The sequence below is a fragment of the Haemorhous mexicanus genome, chromosome 2, assembly GCF_027477595.1.
Source record: "Haemorhous mexicanus isolate bHaeMex1 chromosome 2, bHaeMex1.pri, whole genome shotgun sequence".
In the NCBI taxonomy this organism is placed as follows: Eukaryota; Metazoa; Chordata; class Aves; order Passeriformes; family Fringillidae; genus Haemorhous; species Haemorhous mexicanus.
Window position 1 is genome coordinate 1,444,645 of NC_082342.1, and position 20,474 is coordinate 1,465,118.

General features: G+C 42.4%; 1 protein-coding gene across 2 annotated transcripts in view; it reads left to right on the forward strand.

The window, feature by feature from the left end:
- FCHSD2 (FCH and double SH3 domains 2) overlaps positions 1-20,474 on the forward strand; it is a 122,905-nt gene that overhangs the window by 12,628 nt on the left and 89,803 nt on the right. For both annotated transcript variants that reach the window (XM_059871468.1, XM_059871460.1), the window contains exon 3: positions 13,689-13,734. In XM_059871468.1, the coding sequence (XP_059727451.1) occupies positions 13,689-13,734 (46 nt within the window). The remainder of the gene's footprint in view (positions 1-13,688; positions 13,735-20,474) is intronic.

Here is a 20,474-nt window from a genome sequence, read left to right on the forward strand (position 1 = left end):
AACCTCCTCAGTGGGGACTCCTTGCATCTCCTGGGAGGTGGTTCCAGAGACTAATGCTCTCTTTCTAAAATATGGCAATTTGGGAGCAAAAGATTCAATGCTCATGATGTGATTTCCTCTGGATCTCTGAGCAATCTCATCTTTTCTTTGCAGTTAAAAGAACATCAGTTCTCTGTAGTATTAGCAAACATTAGTATTTTTGGAGTACTTGTACAAGTAGTGTCTTTAGGATTGTTAGTGGGAGTTGAAGCTATTCCTTGTATCCCACATTTCCCACCCAGTAATAGAAGAGAGATGAGAGAAGAGTAATGTCTGCAATTGCAGTAAGACTGGTTTGTACCTCCTTCTTAGCTCTTTTCTGTGTGTTTCAAATCAAAGGAAAAGCTCAGAATTGTAACAGTGTGGGAGGTGTTGAGTCTCTCGAATCACTATAAATAGTGGCAGACTTGAGAGGACTTGGGAAGGCTTGGGAAGTGCACTAGTTCTCTTTGGGAATCTCATTTCTTTTCCCCTGTGATGTACAGGCTTTCAGGGGAGCATCTGCCTAAAACCTTCTGATTTGGCTGAATGTATGCAGAGCTTGAATGATGTGCATTATGTTCAAATAGGTTAAAAGTGCAAACAAAATTTTTCTCGGCATTGTTCGTCCATATTTGTATTAATTGATGTGAAAGCAGATTGTAGTTAATTGCTATGAGCTAATCAGCTGTGTAGAAAACAATGAAGGCCCTATATTGTAGCTTTTCTAAGCATTTGGAGCTTGGGCTTTTCTGCTGAGGAGGTGAAGGTAATCTTTGTGATTACAGGAAATTTGGAAATATGCAATATTTTGATTATAGTATCCAAAGAGTGGTTGAAGTTGCAGTCTGAGGTGATGCAGTCTGCCTCTTGTTGGTGGAAAGTGGCTGAACTTGATCCCTAATGCCTGAAGAGCTGAAAGCTGAATCTTCTGTCTGTTGGGCATTTGGTCCTCAAGAAATAGTTTTTAAAACCTGTGTAAAGGCTTCAATCATCTTTTAATGTGTCACTGATAAAAATGTCCTTTGTTGGTCTGCACTTGCTTTCCTGTGTGCTCCCTCTTCTTTTGGTAAGAGCCTGCTCTCCTACTCTCCATCCTGACAAAGAGCAGCACTAGGAGGAGCGAAGGCACATTTCTCTTCCGTGAAGGCGAGCGTGGCCGTGTTGTTATTCCCGATTTCCTGGGGAGACTTGGCCTTGTGACTGGCGTGTCCCGCAGCCGAGGCTGGCTGTCCCTGCGGGGCTCTGCGGTGCCGCAGGAACGCGGCCGCACGGCGCTCTTTGTTCCCGGCTTCGGGGGGTGTTTGGAACGGCCCGGGCCCGGCTTATGAAGTGCCTCGAGCTTTGATCTGCCCTGAGAAGTTCCTTTGAGTTGGTGGGGGTGCTTTGATGTTCTCTGCTCGCTGCCAGGTCCTTCTGGTGGAGGTGCAGCGCAGAGCTGTTGTCCAGTTAAGAACCAAGACCTCATCTCTCCATGCATCCAAACACTTCCTTACTCTCAGGATCTCTCTGCTAGAGGAGTTTGTCCGTTGTAGTTGTGGGGTTTTTTTGTTCTAAATTTAGCAGGTTAGCTCGATACTGTGCTAGAGGAGGGCCGGGCCCTTTTGTTGACACAGCTCGGTGGATGTTTGAAATGCCTTTTGCCTTCTCTGCACCCAGCTGTGCTGCTGAACTGGCAGTATGGGAAAGGCTGGGAGAATTGGGATTGTTCAGCCTGGAAAAGAGAAGCTTCGGGGTGACCTAATTGCCCCTTCCAAGACTTGAAAGGAGCCATAAGAAAGATGGAGAGAGACTTGAGACAGCGGCATGGAATGCCAGGACAAGGGGCATGACTTCTGGCTGCTAAGAATAGGGGTAGTTGGGTTTTGGGGGGCAAGATCTTCTCTGGGGAGGACCTGGCACAGGTTCCCAGAGAAGCTGTGGCTGCCCCTGCATCCCTGGAAGTGCCCAAGACCAGGCTGGACAGGGCTTGGAGCTACCTGGGACAGTGGGAGGTGTCCCTGCCTGTGGCGGGGGTGGGACTAATGATCTTTGAAGTCCCTTCCCACTCAAACCGTGCCGGGAGTCTGTGATTCTGTGACAAACCTTTCTTAACAGCCCTTTTCTGGTTTTACTGGAGCTCAGAAACAATGGTTTTAACTGCATTGTACTGCTATATGTGATTGGAGCAGGCAGTGGTGCTGCAGGTAGTAAGATCAATATTCTTATCAGTGGAAGAAGACAGGATGACTTGACCTCTTTCAGATATCTTTTCCATTTTTTTTTTTTTTTGGTTGGCAATAGACTGAAATTTTTCCTTTTGGGGAAAAGTTTATAAGGAATATTCATGTTCAAGGAATGACTGGACGTGGCACTCGGTGGTGGCAAGGTGGTAATCAGTCAAAACTCGGGCTCAAGGATCTCAGAGGTCTTTTCCAACCTAAGTGATTCTGTGATTCTGACATATATCTACAGATGGATTTTAGAAATTGTGCCTCGTGTTTTCAGTGAGCTGTTACATTTTACTGACTTTAAAAAATAACAGTACTGTACTCTTCTAAAACAGGGTGATTGTGCTTTGAGGAAAAAAACCCATTATAGTAATTATTTTTACCTGTAGAATCCATTAAAACAGAATTTGACTTATGTCAGTGTTAGTGACAATGAAACCTTATGAAGGGCATCATTTAAAATTGAAATGCTCATATTAAGACTGTAGGAAAAGAAAGGAGAGAAGTCTTTGTGATAAACCTGGGTGGCACTGTCAAGATTCTTAAAATGTGACAGATGAGTAAAGTAAGAACTCCAAGGTGGCTGTTGCCTGCTACAAAACCTTTTGCAGATCCAGGATGAAATAAGAAGCATGAATGATGAAATGTGCCTTGGCTTCTTGCTGTTAAGCAAATGGGGATCAAAGAAACTCCTCATATTCCTGTTTTTTAAAAGCTCCTGGTAGACAGTCTGAATTATAACATCCTATGTTGTTGGTTTTTTTTTTTCTGAAAGGGAAATGCCTTGGATATGATGAATCAGGTCTGGGGAAGCTATAGAAAAATACCCTTGTATTTGTCTAAATTGTATCTCTCACTAATGTTTGCTTAGTTGTCCATTTTAAAACAAAAACTCATTAGTGATCATTTTAAATACACTTAAGCTCTGAAACCAATCCTTGTATTTGTTGTGAATGTTAATGCTATAAAGAGGGCACGCTTTTATTTTGAAAAGGGTGAATGAAATGCTCACACTCACCAGCAGCTTTCTGGCGGTTCTTTTTTGTTTTCTTTTTTTATTCTACTGAAGAAAAAGCTATTGTTTTAGCATTGTTTTGTGTCTGGGTGTCATGTTCCTCTGATCACATGCTGGACTGCTAATACTTCTCTGAGACAAATTGCTGAAAACATTGGCTACGTTTGAGGTTGCAAGAATTCTCTATATATAGTGACAGAATTGATTTTTTTTTTGGCTCTGTTGCTAGTGGCAACTCATCCTAATCCCAAACTGTACAGTAATGTGATTTATGGGGAGTACATTGCTCGCTAGTGAATGTTGTCTGGAATTTTTTTCTCTGTGCATTGCTACAGGGGCACTGTTCAGGCACGAAGTAAAGACATTTCATGCTTTATCATAGGTTGTGTGCATTAGAACATTTAAAATTATGAATAAATTTGTAGCTCACATAGGCGTTTGGGGAAAAACTGCTTTGTTGTTTTTGATAGATTCATAAAGGAGGAATTTCTTATTAACTGGGAGCTTGTGCTGATAAAAATCACAACTATCTCCTGTTGTGGGTACTTTCACACCAAGAATTTTGCATGTGTGTTAATATTTTTTGTTTAAATCAAATAAATTTTGCTGAGCATTAAAATGCTTCAGTTAGAAATGTTGCCAAGATATTTATGTTCTGATATGTTCTTTGTGTTGTAAAGAGCACTTAAAATTGGCCTGTGCCAGATGGGATTGACCTCTAAATGTCCTGCTAAAAAAAACAGTGACTTTATAACACATTGTGTGGGGAAGTTCCAGGTTGGAAGTGCAGCTTTTAAACTACTGTGAGGACTGTAAGCAATGCTCTCTTGAAAATCCAAATGGGCTTTTTAGGAAGGGACATTTTGTAAGAGCAGGAAATCATTCATGGTTGGTCACGATGGTCATCAAGGTCTTTTCTCACCTGAACTATTCTGTGTGTGAGAACTTAAGAAGTCAAGATGTTCAAAGTTAGACTTTCTAGTTTTGTTTTTCAAAGCAGGAGCTCATTTGTCTGCTCTCAGTGGGCATGGAAGGCAGAGTTATTACTCCTTTATGTTGAACAGTAGTGCCTGCAGCTGCTTCAGGGGACAGCAGGAGGATGATCCAGGTACTGAAGATGGTGTGTGAATAGTGGAGTAAAAACAATTGTAGATGGATGGATGCTGGCAGGACAGGCAGAAGATTGCTTTTGTTACAAAGATATTATGCCCAACTTTGATTCCTTGATTGTATAGCTGGCTATATCCTGATACATTGAAATATTGGTTGAAATATTTTCCGTTTTAATACCTCTGTTTACACTCAGGAGAATTTTCCTTCCGTGTACTTTTATCTTAGTTGAGGATAAGTGGAGATTTAAAGGGTAAGCATTCCAAAGGACACATGGTGGCAAAGCTGTCACAGCTGATTAGTTTTAGGTGTGAGACAAGCAAGCTTCTAATTGCAGGGCAGAGATAGAGAATCCAGTGCAGTTGTGAGTTAGTGTGAATCCTCAGTGTAGCAGAGGGATGGAGCAGGGCTCCTCAGGGTGGTAAAATGTTCTGTAGTAGCTGAATCAACAAGGGATTACTGTGTGCTTGGCTATAAAAGGGATGGGGTGGATATTGTAGCTGCTGTTTGCTGGGGGAAAAACTGCTAGAAAATCGTGAGATTTTGTGTTGTAGAAAGGAATTTGTAGAGGAGAGAAGAGCTCTGCTGTGGTACAGGATGTTTGAATTGCCAGCTACTCCCTTTCTGCAGGAATTTAAAAAGCTCTGTTCAGAAGAACTATTTTAAGACTAAAGAGGAGACAGTACAGAGTATGTACATTAAAGTCAAGTTTAAAAAAAGGCCACTTCTTTATTTCTTTTGTGCTTGCCAGAGAACTGGAGCAGTGCACTGAGGTAAGCAGAAAGTGAGGGCTGCCAGCGAGCTGCAGGAAGGAGAGCTGAATTCCTTGACTCAGCAAGCAGAGAGTTTCCTGATGTTACAAATATTTGTGCTTCCCGAGTTGTAAAGATGCCCTTCACACGTCTGCTGAGATCAGGCAGACCTCAAGTGGATCCACAAGCTGGAAATGTCACTGGCTTCTCGTGCTGGGTCAGAGAACTTCTTTGTGGGCAAAAATTGAGGCTGTGGGTGACCTCGCCAGGGTGGTTTTGAGTTTGTTCTGCTGCCTCGTGTGCTTTCACAGCTGGTGGGACCTTGGCCTGCCCAGCAAGGTTCTCGTTAAAAATCTTGGCCTGGAGGCCACGTTCGCCCCGCGTTGGGATGTTTGTGGTGTGAGAACTCCACATCGTCCGTGCTTGCCGTGGGAGGGGAGGCTGGCGTTCAGAATCCTGTCCAGACTGGTGGTGGCTTGGGCTTCTGTGACCACAAATTGCCTTCAGGACCTGGAGATGCACTGTCATGAGAGCAGAATTCAGCAGTGGTGGGCAGAGTTTCCTGGGAAGCAGCCAGGAGTGATGGGTTCAGCTTAGTTTTCCTAAGCAGGACTTGCAGAAGAGAAGCCCATCCCGTTGTGTGGGAAGGTCAGGAGTTTCATGGCTGAGCAGGGAAAGCATGCAGGGTTGGTGGGTAGGAAGGGAGGAGCATGAAAACTTTGCTTGGCTGCTTGAGGACAATATCAGTGACACCTCCATCTGATCAGGGACATGAGGAGTGGAAAGAGGGATGCTCTGGGAATGGGAGCAGCAAGACATCTTCTGCATGAAGACTCTTCCAAGTGATGGGCTCTAGGGAAGGGTCTGCAATACTCAGCAGTTTTATTTCCCCCACTCAGCCTTTTCCAGGGAAATCTTTCCCTATACTGATGTCAAGGAAAACCTTAACATGCAGTTTGGAAAGAAGAGCCAAGGTAATGCTCTGATGCTGATGAACATTTTTCTACAAGAGCTGGGGGAAGAGTTCCACGTGTGTATCTGTGTGCTGAAGGGCATGGATGTGATGTAACATGAGAGGTAGCAGGTTTGATTGGAGACCAGGAAAATAAAGCCAGCCCAAAATCCAGGCAGCAAAATGGTGTTTGAACAGTGCTGTTAAATGCCCAGCACAGTGGAGTTTATTTAATAGGTGGTACAAAGTCTTCAGCAGGAAAGGCAATAGTGGCAGTGCTGATATTATTCAAACCTGATGTGGAACTTTTGCTCCTTGATAAAAATGCAGCTGAGCTGCCTATTTCTAGCAATAACATAACCCTGGCAGGTGACAGCATGCATATAAAAGGGTCATCTTTCTAGGAAGGGATCTCTTTCATTCAGATGATATAAAACCATTGAACAAAAGAGAGTTTGTTATTTTTAAAACCAAACATAAAGGCTGTGATTTGCTGTAATGTGACCTCTGGTGATTCTTGGAGTGGCTGAAAAGGAGCCTGAAGTATTCTGTGCAAATGAAATGGAAGTGACTTTCTCCTTGCTTACAACTTCCTAATTTCTTCAGTTGCCTTTTTGCAAGAGCAAAGGCATGAGATCAGCTATTAGAGTCAGCACTGGTTTTACTGAAATTTGGGGGTGTTTAAATCGAATACAGTTAGCCAGAAAGTGATTGGAGGAAACGGAATTCCCTGGGGAAGTGACTTTGCTGATGATTTTGGTGGTCTGACATACAGAGTTGTAATAAAGGAGTTAATTCTTTTACATGATGTAATTAAGGCGAAACTTCACTTGCTGTGCTTTGTCTGAGGTGAAGTTTTTGATGTATAAATAAAAAATATCATTTGTGGTGTACAGTGATCAATACTGCAGGAGTTGTGCTGGGAAAAGGGAAAGTCAGGCTACAAAAATCTCTGAATTTGGAGTCCTGAGTACTTTGTGACAAGGTGGACAAGGGGAATGGATTTGGACTAAAAAGAGAGTAAGTTTAGATTAGATATTAGCAGGAAGGGAATTAAGAAGAAGTTTTTCCTTGTGAGGGTGGGCAGGCCCTGGCACAGGGTGCCCAGAGCAGCTGTGGCTCACCCTGGATCTCTGGAAGTGCCCAAGGCCAGGTGGGACACTGGGGCTTGGAGCAGCCTGGGACAGTGGAAGGTGTCCCTGCCCATGGCAGGTTGGGGAATGGGATGTTCTGTAGGTCCTCTCTGACCATAACCATTCTGGGATTCGGTGAAGTGTGTTCCAAATTTTAATAAGCTGGTTGTTGCACTGCCATGCTTTCTGCAGCCTATGTACAGATAAATTCAGAAATTGTGGTGTTCTGAAAAATAATTTACCCTTCAGCCACTCAGAATTTTATGCAAACCTTCTAAAACATTTCTGTAGTGGTAATTCTGTTTAGTAAAGAGAAAAGCCACAAAGAGGAGCTTATTACATGCAGTGTTTGAGAGTCTTGTCGTGATGAATAATTTCTGTAGATTCATTATTGCTCCAGGTGTGTTGTCTTTGCATCTGCTGGACACGGGCAGGGAATATTAATGCAGTGTGTCCCTGCATGCATGGGTGTTCCTGGAGTCCCTCATTAGCCATGCAGCTGCTGCTGTGTTATCTTATCTCAGCATTTATTGCCAACCCCTGCCCTGAACAGAGCCACAGGGATGATTTATGTTGGCTGGAATATTTGGGATTCACTTGTGCTTTTGTTCGTGACACACCTGTCCTTAAATTACAAACCAGGTAACAGCAGTTATTTGGTTGTATGGTACTGATTCATTATGGTGCATTTTTCATGTTGCTGGGGAAAAGTGGGAGGAGGGAGCCACATAAAGGTACTGAATTAAACCAAACAAGGTTTGGTTTAATTCACAAAACCTGTTTTCCTTCAAGGGATGGCAAAACGTTTTGGCCCATTCCCTCCTCCCATATATTTCAGGATTGCTCCCCTTTGGATTTTATAGTGGGAGCTGGCATTCCAAAGGATATTTTATTTCATTGTCATGGTCTGGAGTAGGGTCTGGAGCTCCAGGAGAGGTTGAGGGAGCTGGAAAGGGGCTCAGCCTGGAGGAAAGGAGGCTCAGGGGGATCTTGTGGTTCTGCACAACTCCTGACAGGAGGGGACAGTTGGGGGGGGTCAAGCTCTGTTCCCAGGGAACAGGCTCAGGGTGGACACCAGCAGGAATTTCTTCATGGAGATGATTGTCAAGCATTGCAAGGTGCTGCCCAGGGAGGTCTGGAGGTGTCCACCTCCATCCCTGGAGGTGTCCAAGGAAGGACTGGATGTGACACTCTGGGCTGGGGACAAGGTGGGGATTTGGAACTGCCTGGACTCAGTGATCCCTTGAGGTTTATTCCAACACTAGTGGGTCTATGACTTGGCAAGACAAATGCCATCATTTTGAACATTCCCTTCTTCCTTCTTCTTCCCCCAGCTTTTATTGCTGATCACAATGCTCTGTGGTCTGGGGTCACTTGAGGTCAGCTGTCCTGACTCCCAATTTCTTACACACTCACAGCCTACTCACTAATGGGAACAGGGTGCCCAGAGCAGCTGTGGCTGTCCCTGGATCCCTGGAAGTGCCCAAGGTCAGGCTGGATGGGCTTTGGAACAACCTGAGATAGTGGAAGGTGTCTCTGCCCATGGCAGGGGGTGGAACAAGGTTATTATCAAGGTCCCTCCCAACACAAACCATTCTGTGGTGTGAAGAGCAGGAAAGGCTTTGAGCTGTGTAAGCACTGCTCAGCAATAATGGGAACATCCCTGAGTTATCTGTGCCCAGAACTTTGTGTTCTCAGCACAAATCCCAGGCACAGCCCCATCCCAGCCACTGTGCAGAAAATTAACTCCATCCCAGCCAAGCACTGTGAGCTGTCCAATGGAACTGCACAGGGCAGTGCAGCTGCAGGACTTGGAGCTTACTGGGACTCTAGAGGTGCTGTGGGATAGTTCCCTGTCACCTTGGAAAGGTCATGGCAGTCAGGAGAGCTTCCTGATGGCTGCAGAAAGGCAAATACTGGACCCATTTTCAAAGACTGCCAGGAGGAGGATCTGGGAACAGCAGCTTAACCTTCATTCCTGGGTAAATTACACAGCAAAACCTCCTGTAAACAATTTTTGAGGCTTCTTTTCTATTCCTTGAAGGGGCACAAAGGTGATTTGGAGCAGCCAGCATGGACTCCCAAGGGGAAAAGGTGCTTGACTGCCTTTTGGGAAAGCTGGCAGTGCCTGTGTTGTACGTGGTGGCTTTGGGGAGACCTTTGACCCAGTCCTGTAGCACCTTTAGAGCCACACTGGGGACACATGTGCTGATAGCTGGGTGGAAAGTTGGCTGGGCTCCCCAAATCTGAGTGGTGGGGAGCAGTGCCAAGTGCAGCTGGCAGCTGGAATCCTTCAGAGGTCGGTGGGTCAGTGCTGGTCCTCGACTCCAGTCACAACCTGGATGGTGGCATGGGGCTTTTGGCAAGTTGGAGGAGCCTGTTAAATTGGGGGAGGACATTGACAGGCTGGAGGCAGGGCTGTGTCCAGGGTGACAGAGCCTGGCAGGAACCTCTGGAAGGTCAGCAAAGGCAAATGCCAAGGTCAGGGGTATTCCAGCCTTGAGCAGCAGGCCAGGCTGGGACTCCAGGCTGGAATTTCAATGCCATCCTGGGCAGAAACACTTCACTGCATGTCTTCACCATTAAAGAGATTGGTCAGGAGTGATTTGTGGACAGTAATTCCTAAATTTCATCTTTAACCTGCCAGCAGTAATGCAATATTCTTATTTATTCCCTGTCCCCCACTAAAAATCATTCAAAACCATTTAAAGTCTGGGATGGTTTAAAAAGAAGATGAGAAAGAATAAATACAGAGAAATTGAAAAATATTTGGGTTGAGTCAAGCTGATGGAGTGGTTTTTGTCACTGAGACAAAACCAGCTGCTCCCCTTTTTCTTTTATTTCCTTTTTTTTTATAATGAGAGCTGTCTGTTTTCATGTTTTTAATGGAAAATTTTGGAGTGAGTGTACACTAAAAAGAAAGTTGGGGTAGTATTACTTTAGACAAGATTGCACACTGAGAGTGTGTGCTCCCAGTGTACATTATAAGCACAAGTTGTTAAGTCATATTTTTCCACTGCTGTGTGTTCTAGCTGTCAGGAATTATCCTTGATCTGCTTTCTGGGAAGCTGGAAATTTTTGGGTATTTCAAAATTCACTGATTCATCTTCTTGAGTGGTGGTGAATTGAGTCAGTTTTAATCCAGCTGCAATGTGCTCTGCAATTCTTAGGGAGATTTACTTTGGGAATTTTTGATGGGGTGAATTAATTTCAGGTCAAGGTCAGTCAAAAGATGTGTTTCTTTAGCCTAATGTTTTTGGGTGGTTTGGGTGTGATATTAGTTTATCTGTTTTCTGAGGCTTTGTGTTAATTGTAAGGATTTAAAAATTTCATTAAAATTTCCAAACAATTGGTCTGAATGTTCACAGCCAAAAAACCCACAAACACAAACTGCTGGTGTCAGGTGAGCTGTATGAAGTTTCCAGTTAATACCTTGGGCTTTTGATCATTATCATCATATTGCAAGAGAAATTGTTCCAAATGGGATTCAGGCCTTGCCTGGTTCATTGTTGAATTTCTCAGCCTTTGAATAGAAATACATTCACTGGTGCAAATTTAGCCTCTTCTTTTATTCAAGAGCCCTGAACATGAAGTGTGTGTTTACGTTTTTGCATAGCTCTGCATGGAATTAAATTTTTTATACAGTAATTCACTTTCTGGTTTTCAGGGTGTCACTGGGTTTAACTTTCTGCTGTGCAAGCTGTGACTATGATCTTCAGATTTGTACAGCTGCACAATATTGGCAGATGGGACATTGTCTTATAAAACACTAATGTATATTTTAATGTTCTTCTATTGATTTTTCATGAAGGTGTGAGCTTTACACATTTCCAGCCCAAGTGGACATCCATGAAATAATTAAGCCCATCTGTTTCTCCTGTTTCCCTGTAGGAAAACTTAATGAAATATGATTCTCCACTGACCTGACTCCTTAATTCACATTGTTATGCTCTTCTACAGTGGGAATATAAAAAGATACCTCAATATTTCATAGCATCTGTTACCTTTAATGGATATGAGTGATGGAAAGACATGCCAGTGGTTGAAATTTGAGGTTGAGAATTTGCAGTGAGGGCTCAACACTAGGAAAAGTGTCATTAGCAAAGTGGGGATGGGAGGAAGAGAAGTTTTCTTTTTCCTGCTCTCTTAGAATTCCGTGGTCTCACAGAGCCTAAGCGAAAATGGGGAGGGAATAAATGTATTGCATTAATGTTGATAGGATAAACAAGATATTTAGGAATTGCTGTCCTCAAACGAAATGCCTTTTTGGGAAGTGCAGTTATGGTGTTCCTGCACTTAGTTATTGGTTACTTTAAGAAAAAGGTGTAAAAGTAAGTATTAATGCTCCCTAGTTTAAAAAAAAACACGAAATAAAGTTCCTGCTTTCTTGCAGACTCACTAACTCATGTTGTAAAAAGTTACTAGTAGTTAGAGAACATTTTATTACTTCTTGGAAACAAATGTTTCCTTATATGAATGGATTTGAAAGTCCATTCTGAAGGACAGTAAGGTTAAGACTATCCCAGCTTTGCACATAAAATCTGGATACACACGTCAAAGTTTTCACACTGCCCAAGTTACGAAACTATGATGCATTTATTAGTCAGAATTCTCTTTTCCCCTGCTCAAAATAATTTTCTCCTGGGAAATGTGTTGACTTCAGTCTCCCCTTTCATCATGTTTTGTAATCCATTCATAGTTGTCATAGAAAGGTTGCTGTATGAGCTGTCCCAAGGTTAAAAGCAGCTTTGTGTTGGTCCAGGGAGGGAAGTGCAGTCCCAAAGCCACAGGGAGCACTGGCTCCAAGGAATGCAGACGGCCCATCCCCACAGCCTTTCCACGTTTAACCATCTTCTTCAGTCAGCAAAACAAATTTAAATACTGGATACAGCATCTTGCCAGCTATTTCCCATTTTAAAATACAGAACAAAATCTAAAACTGAAATATTTCTCATCAGGAGGTGCTGCTCTACAATCCATTCCTGCCAGAGCTTGCGGTTGATCCAATTCCAAGATTTCAGTTGGTTTTGGGAGTCAGTTTGATTCCCATGTTATTTTGTAATCCTACACAAGGGCTGGTTAAATTTTTTTGTTTTTCCTCTCTGGTGCAAAACTTCTAATGTAGCAAGTTTTGGGGGGTATCTGGGGCTTCCTGCTTGTCACAGTCATTGTTTTGCAATTACTTTAAGAGGAATTTGGTTTGAATGGGGTGGGTAAAAAGCTCAGGTGAAATACACAACTTCATATCCAGGTTTGGTGTAACTCAGTCCTGATTCTATGTTTTGAAGTGCAGTTAGCTGAGAATTAGAAAATAACTTTGTTTACCTAAAGTATTCCCAGATTTATGCTTCAAAGATTGGCACTTGTTTTCTTCTACCTCTTCAATATTGATAACACATTTTGGTTATTCCATGGAGTTTTTTGTGCAGTTCTTTGTACTTCTGATAGAAAAGTGAGTCTTTTCAGAGGAATGTTGTGGTTTCTAGGTGTTAGCTGAACTGACTGGGATACTCGATTTTGGAACAGGAGATGCTAAAAGAAATTGGGTTATAATATTAGCTGGAGTACTTGAAATGCTTTACAAAGGAAATTCATTCACAGGCATCTCAGCCAACTTCACTTGTTCCTATCAAGGTGTTTCATGTGGGAATTACATAGCCCTTGGAACCCACCTGGGCTGCACAGGGGGAATTTGGAAAGTTTAACTGTTGGAGCTGGAATATGGCCAGATCTCTTGGGCTGTCATTGGTCTGGGAAGAATTTGAAGCAATCATGATGCATTTAAACTTTTGTTTTACATCCCGTTGGGGAAGCTGAGCCTGTAGCATGTGGATGGATACTTCTTCATGGAAGAAATGGAGTAGGCAGGAATAAAAGGAGCCTGTCCAGACTCCTTTTTATTGAGTTAACTTAATTAGAGGATGTTCCTGAGGTGTGGGGCTTTTTTATTGGTGTGTCACCAGAGTTATTGTGTAACTAATTTAAATATAATTAGATTTTTTTGTGCTTATGGTGTAGCCTTAGGATGAGTAGTTTGTGGTATAGCTTAAAGAAAATAACTCTGATCAAAATAAGTCTAAAGAAAATTAAGTAAGTCTGTCTAGATACATAAAGTCAAATCCTGTTCTGTGCTCCCAAATTCCTCCCTTGGCTCTACCACTGGAAAGCTGATGAGCTTTTCATGAAGAAAATGCTATTTATGCCTGGGAACTGAGTCGTCCTGGGAACTGAGTTTGCCCAATAAAACTTGGAAATTCAGCCATCACACATGTGAAGTCCACACACAATCGTTGCTGGGCTACTGATGTGCACTTGTCAAACCATTTCCCTTTCTTGTTGCTGTTTCACTTTGCAGACTGCCCAGCAGAAGCTCCTTTTAAAGTAAATTATTGAATTTGTGGAGTTTTGCTCTCTCTGTGTTAATGGATTTTGACTAAATTATTGAATTTAGAGTGTTTTGCTTAATGTTCTAACTGAATTTCTTTGCTTTTCCTTCAGAGCATTCAGTCAGAAAAGAGCTGCAATTGAGAAAGAATATGCACAGGTAGGTTCTGGAATAATTTTGATGGCTGTGGCATTGTTCTATTGGGATGATTTGTTAATCAGCAAATTACCATGGTGTATGCTTTGTTCATTTATCTTTTCCATAAGTTACTTACCATGAAATGTGTTGGAGTTCTGAATCAGTTTGATTTATACAGGACTTAGGCCTATTTTGTATTTCATGTATTTTGACTTGAGGAAGTTCTCAAGTAGAGAAAACATTTTTAACATTTTTTTCCCAATTGTTACAAAGTCAAACTCCATGTGGTTTTCTCAGAAGTCAGTGTGAAATTTGAGTGAAAGGTAAAATCAGGTCAATTAGAGGGAGAGGAAATGTTCTGCCTTACTCAATCCAAAATAAATTTAAATTCACATTCTTCAGTAAGAGCAGCTTCCCATTCATCTGAAATAAAAGCGGATTTGGCCTCATGCTTGTGATAGGGAGTGGAATGAATTTTGATTTGTTTGTGAGAAAAGAGGGAGGATTGCTTTTTCTCCCCCAGTCCAAAATTAGAAAGCATCTAATAAGGGGCAGCTGCCTGTTTAATTTACAGTAAAGGCACTTGGAGCTTAAGTCCAAGTACAACAGATTAAAAAATACATTAATTTATTTTAAAATAGATTAAAGGTAGAATGAAATCCAAGGGAGTGAGCTCGTGGGGCTCAGTATGCCATAAATCCAACTGGAGATGTGCCTGATGTGGAATGTGAGAACACAAGCTGTCACCAGGCTGCTTCCAAGTGCAGTTTGTAGGATGTCATGTTAAACATCCTTTTAGTCCCCAGTGCTGCATCACCCCCAAAATACACAGAGCAAACTTGTTTTGGGGCCAGGCTTCACTGTCAGTTGGGAAAAGGTGATTCCTGTGCCTGTGATGGATGGGTTTTTAGTGCTGGATTTTCTGCATGTCTTCTCAGCCTAAAACCCATCTGAAAAACCTTCCTACCCCACGTGGAATTTGTTCTGAATTAAACCCTCTCACTGACAATAGTGCCATAAGTTATTTGTGCTCCCATTCTTCCTCCAGAGATGAGTTTACCTTGGCAAGTATCAATTCCATTGGCAGTTCTATTGAATTTGATTATATACCTGAATTTTTCAATGTTGGTGCCTCCTGACACTGGTTAAAAATAGGTGTTCTTGAGTGATTTTTTTAAATGATGTAGATAATTTAACACCAGTTCTTAACACATTTATCCATTAGACACTGGGAATGTCTTTTATATGCAGAGACACAACAGTCACTGCATTTAGGGAATAGTCCTGATAAGTTGGAAAAATAATTACACTGCGCTTCAGAAAGCTCCGACCTAACAACTGAGGCTTTCAGCTCCTTGGATTTAAACCCCCCCCAGCTTTGCAGCAATGCAGCTGCAGCATTTGAGATTCACTGAATAGCTGCTTCTATGAATGAAGTCTTGTGGGATCGCTTCCTTGGATTGCTGATAAGTGCAAGGCTCCAAAACAATGTTGGATGCTTCTTCTAAAAGGATTTCTGTTTTGGAGGTGGTAATAAAATTTCACATAAAGCCTTTTGGGGAGGGAAGTTGTGCTCCAAATAAATGGGAAGTTGCATTCATCAGCAGTGGGATATTCCTTTTAAACCAGTTCTAAAGGGAGCTGGAAATGCTCTGTAGTTTATGAAGCCAGATTTCTAAACCTTTTCACAGATTCTCTCCAAATGCCTCTTGTCACCTTAGGGAATTTGGAATATTCTGACATCTGACTTTTTTTTGGCAAGTGAGAAGCAGTGGAAGGGTGGCCAATGAAAATCAGCTTCCCAGAACTGAAGGCTTTGTTGGTTTAAAAAAAATTGTAGGTTGGTGCCCTGCACTTGGGTGCCAAGTTTCTAAACACAGAGTGCTTTTGTTGGGAGCAGGAGAACCTGTCCAAAGGCAAGTGAAACACCCCAGCCCAGTGTTTATAACTTGCCCCTAATTACATGGTAAGTGGTGCAAATGTGTGTGATGAATTACAGGGCCTGGATTTAAATTTCTCTGCTCTTATTTTGTCCAGGTTTTTTTGCGTTGTGTTTTCACCTGTTGCCTTGGAAGGTTTTTGGAGCTGTTTTTTGCTTATTGCCCATCTCCAGTGGGTTCTTTCCTGGCTTTTCTAGGCTGTGCCATGGTATAAATGGGAGAAGGATCCAGTGTATCAGCAGTAGGTTGGGATTCTGTACTCAGCTCTTCCACTTGTATTTTTGGTCCTGCATTATTTAATATATGCTTAGAGGGTTGCCTTAATATTCAGAAATGAGAGCTCAGAAAGGTTCTCATTTCCCACTAACAGTATGCCTGCTAATAGCATTTAAATTGCAATTTTATATTGTTATTATTAGCTATTCTCCATGATTAATAAGCCACCTGAAATCAGTGCCTAAGAATACTCTTATGGTGAAAAAACTTTACTGAATGTGTGCTTTTGCTGCTACCTTCCCCAAAAAAAACCCATTTTAATCAGCCTGTTAAATGGGTAAAATGTTGGTTTTTTTTTTTTTTTTGGGGGGGGGGTGGTGTTTCTTGAGATTATAAATACATTTCTGCTGCAGTTACTGTTATTTCATGCTTTTAACTCAAGAGACCAGTCTCTCACAGTCTGGGAACACACAGATGACCTTCCTTGTCATGTTTTGGTTTTGCTTGATGTTTCATTATCATTGTTTCAGAGTAAAACGTGACTCCAGGCAATCAGCATGGCCTGGCCCCTTGGAATTTGCAAGTAACCTCGAGGAGGTTGAGTTTCCCTGCATGCTAATGAGTTTCTAATTGTAGTACCTCAACCAAAGGCACTGATGTTCTACAAAAAAAGGTGGGAGAGCCCATTCCCTGAGCTACATTTCAAGTGAGGCACAAGTAGAAGTGTCTGTTCAGTTTTTCTTTTTTAAAGAGGCAGTAATTGTTAGGATTTTTTTTCTCCTCTGTGTTTTCTAGAGGTCAAATTAACATTGAAGAGCTGTGGGTGCTCAGTAAAACCAGCTTATCTGTCATCAGGAGGGGACAGGGCACTTGGTGTTGATTGCTGTGTCTGTGGCACTGAGAAACTTCATGCATTTAAAACATTTTCAAATGTGGAGAAAAGAAAATTTAATGTGGTTTATAGCCACAGAGTCCTGTTGGCAGCTGCTCATAGTGGTCAGGAGAGGAGCCTAAAATAAGATGAAATGGATGTGAGAGGGAAAAGCAGCTGGAGGTGGAGTGAGAGGAGCAGGAAAGGTGGGGAGGTGGATGTAAGCAGACACCATGGTCACCCTTAGCCATTTCCCTCACCCTGTGTCTCACCAGACCTAGAAAACTCACTCATTTCAAAACATCAGAATATAAGCATTATTATTTCCTAAAAAAATTACAAATTCTTATGGCACTTTTTGTCTATATAATGTGTGCATATGAATATACAGTATATAAAGCAGATAATAAATAAACATAACATGATTAATTTTATATCTTTATATGTGTATTTTATATATCATTTATTTATATATTTGTCAAAATGTACTGCTTTTCCTTTGTTTAAAAGCAAAATAGAAGCTGACCATTTCTTTTACCATGTTCTAACAAGGGTGCCAAGCTGCCAAGTGGCCTTTTGAACCATTTTTCAGAGGATTAAAATCATAAGGGTTAAAATCAGATATTCCCACCATGTCTTAGTAACTTCTGCCATGGCTCGTTTTTTTCCTTTGCTGTTCTTTATCATGTATTCCAACACTGTGAAATTTAACTGATTTATCTTTATCCTGTGAAGACTGGCGAGGTGATGGTATTACTCTCGTAAGGAATGAGAGAAAATGAGTGAATTTTAGCCAAAATACCACACATCTCTGACAGAATGGATACTGAACTCTTTTGAAAATACACTGGTTTATTGGAGTGTTTCAGTGGTGGCTGTAGGAGCAGGAGGATGGCAGACACTGTACAGGAACAGCTGGGAGATTTGGGAATGATGCTGGGGAGCTCTGTAAATAGAACCCTGTCACCATGGAACACCAGTCACCTGGGTTGATTCCTAAATCCCACCAGGCAAAACACATGCAGCCTGGAAAACACAACCTTACAACAGGTTTGGAATACAAAACAAAAATTGCAGGATGAAGCAAACTCTTTCCTCTGCCTCTGAGCTACGGAACCCCTGGAGCAGCAGGAAAAAATAACTTGAGGTACCTGCTCTGCAAAGCCAGCAAGCAGCTTCCATGAGATCATTGCCTGCAGTCTGGGCAGAATGGGTTGGATTTTTTAATCCCAAAGGATGCAGGAGATTGCTGTGGGAGAGCAGGAAGAGATTGTGGATTTTAAGGGTGGGTCCCCGACTTGGGGACAAACAAGGAGCAGCCGTGGGTTGACTGCTCAGGAGCTGTTTTGTTAACAGATGAACTTAAGTTACTTGTTTCTTCCTGTGAGGATGATTTTAGAGTTGCTGCAGTGCTAAACCTCCCTCTAGAGTATTTCTGTATTACTTAAGACATTTGTCTTGGTTTTGTTTTATGGTGAAATTGATGACTTTTGTAGTCAAGCAGTAATTTAAAAAAACCTGGGAAATCAGTTTTTGTGTGTGTATGGAGGATGTATTTTTAAGACTTAGGACACTTCATCTTTTAGGGAATTGGGATCTTCTGTATTCCAGATCCTGTGAGGAGAGTTTAGTTTGTAATTAGCCCATATGCAGAAACTAGGTTGGTTTTTCTTTTATCTCAGGCTTATCTTTGGAAAGAATTTAGCTGTCATCCTGTGATTTCTCTGCAGAGAAACTTTGACTTGTAGTACATGAGTGAATTATGTTGAAATTTCCATCCTGGGTATTCTGAACTGAATGGTTTCTGTATCTGGATATATTTGATAGCAATTAGTTTGAAAGGCAACAAATTGCTTTGAAACCCCCCTGGTGTATTTATTGTATTTTCGAACTTTCTGTAGGAAACACTGGGAAAAACTCAGTGAAATCCAGGAATGAACTCACTGAGTGTCTGCAAGTGTTGGTTTGTGTCTGTTTTAAAAGACAGACAAAAAAACCAACCAAACAAACCCAGCCTGTAAGAAGTGACCCTGGAGACCTGAGGTGCTCCATGTGCAGCACTCAAAAGTGTGGCAGAGTTTTGAGTTGCCTTCTTCCTACTTTATTGGTAGTGTTGCAAACCATTTTAGCAGGCATTCAGTGTGTTGGTTTAATTGCATATGAAAACCATGGTTTTGTCCACCAGCACTGGGCAATGCTCTCCTCCCAGCCCAGAGCCTGAAGGAGACTATGTGCTGGTATTTATCCAGAAAGTTCCATTTTTTCCCAGTGGCGGCTGTGTGAATGTGGTGCCTCTTTCTCTTAGGAGAGTTCATTTCTTACCTGTGCAGAGAGAACAGCTACTGAAATCCTACAATCCAAGGTCTGACTTGAATATTCCACCTTTCCTGCTGTAGGAATTTCTGTAGGAGAAGGGAGCAGACCCATGGAATCTTTGTGTGTGACTTTATTTCGGATGTTGCTGCCTGAAGCTTGGTTGGCTCATCTGTTTGGGGGAGTGGGAAAAGCTGTATCCAAGAAACCTCTGGATCCAATAGCAAAAATGCCAGAGACATTTAGGCCTGTTCCTGCACTGAGTGATGTTCCCCCATGGATCCTGAGGGCTGTGAGGCTCCTCTTTTTCCTTCTTTTGAAATCTTGCTGTGGTTGATCCCATCTGTCACAGAAAACCATGTCAGGCAGGTTTGTTTGTAAACTGGCTGTGCTGCTTTCCATGGGCTTCCTCCTGCTCTTCCATGGACCCTGCAAACCAGGGAGGGTGGGAAGCCTTCAGAAGGGGCTGATACTTGTTTGGAGATGATGTCTTTGGTTGATAGCCATTAATTGTTCCCTGTGAGGGAGGTGAGGCCCTGGCCCAGGTGCCCAGAGCATCTGTGGCTGCCCCTGGATCCCTGGCAGTGTCCAAGGCCAGGTTGGACAGGGCTTGGAGCAGCCTGGGATAGTGGAAGGTGTCCCTGCCACGGCAGGGGGTAGAACTGGATGATCTTCAAGGTCCCTTCCAACCCAAACCATTCTGGGATTCTGTGACTTAATTTAGGATATTTCTTTTGGATAATCACTGATGTTTTCTAAATGAGCTTTGGATTCATTAGGTAAAAACTCAGAGTAAGACCTGTGTTTCAACCTGGCTTATGAGCAATCACTTCAAGTCTTTGTTCCTTGCCATAGTCCTGAAAAATCTCATGTTTAGTGTGGCATGCCTGTGATTTCAGATAACCTGGAACCTGGACTGTTTTGATAGTTTGTTTTAAATCTCAGGACGACTAGCTTTCCATTTTTTGGGAGAGGATCTCCAGTGGTAGCACTTCCCAGTCACTGCCTGGGGTGGAGATCATGCATATTGATGGCCTGGTTTGGTCCTTTCAGCCATGGTGGTGCACAATACATCAGCAGAACTTGCTGCTTCCAGAAAGAAAACACCTGCCTGGTACTACCTTTGGATTATGTTCTTCATTCAAATCACTGGGATATCCATGAGCGGGGCAGGAAAATTCAGTGTAGGACTCCGTGGCTATTCAGGCCATTCTTCCCAAAAAACCATGGAGAATCAGTGGCCGTGAAGGCCACAAAGACTGAGCTGCTCCATTTCATAAATGGTTAGGAACACTATTGTGAATTTTAGAATAACTTGTAGAGACAAGTTTGACAAATCAGATGTTATAATGGGATTATTGATACTATTCTGCACTTGTCACAGTTCTGCCTCTTAGTGCACGTTTCCCTTTTTTCTCCCA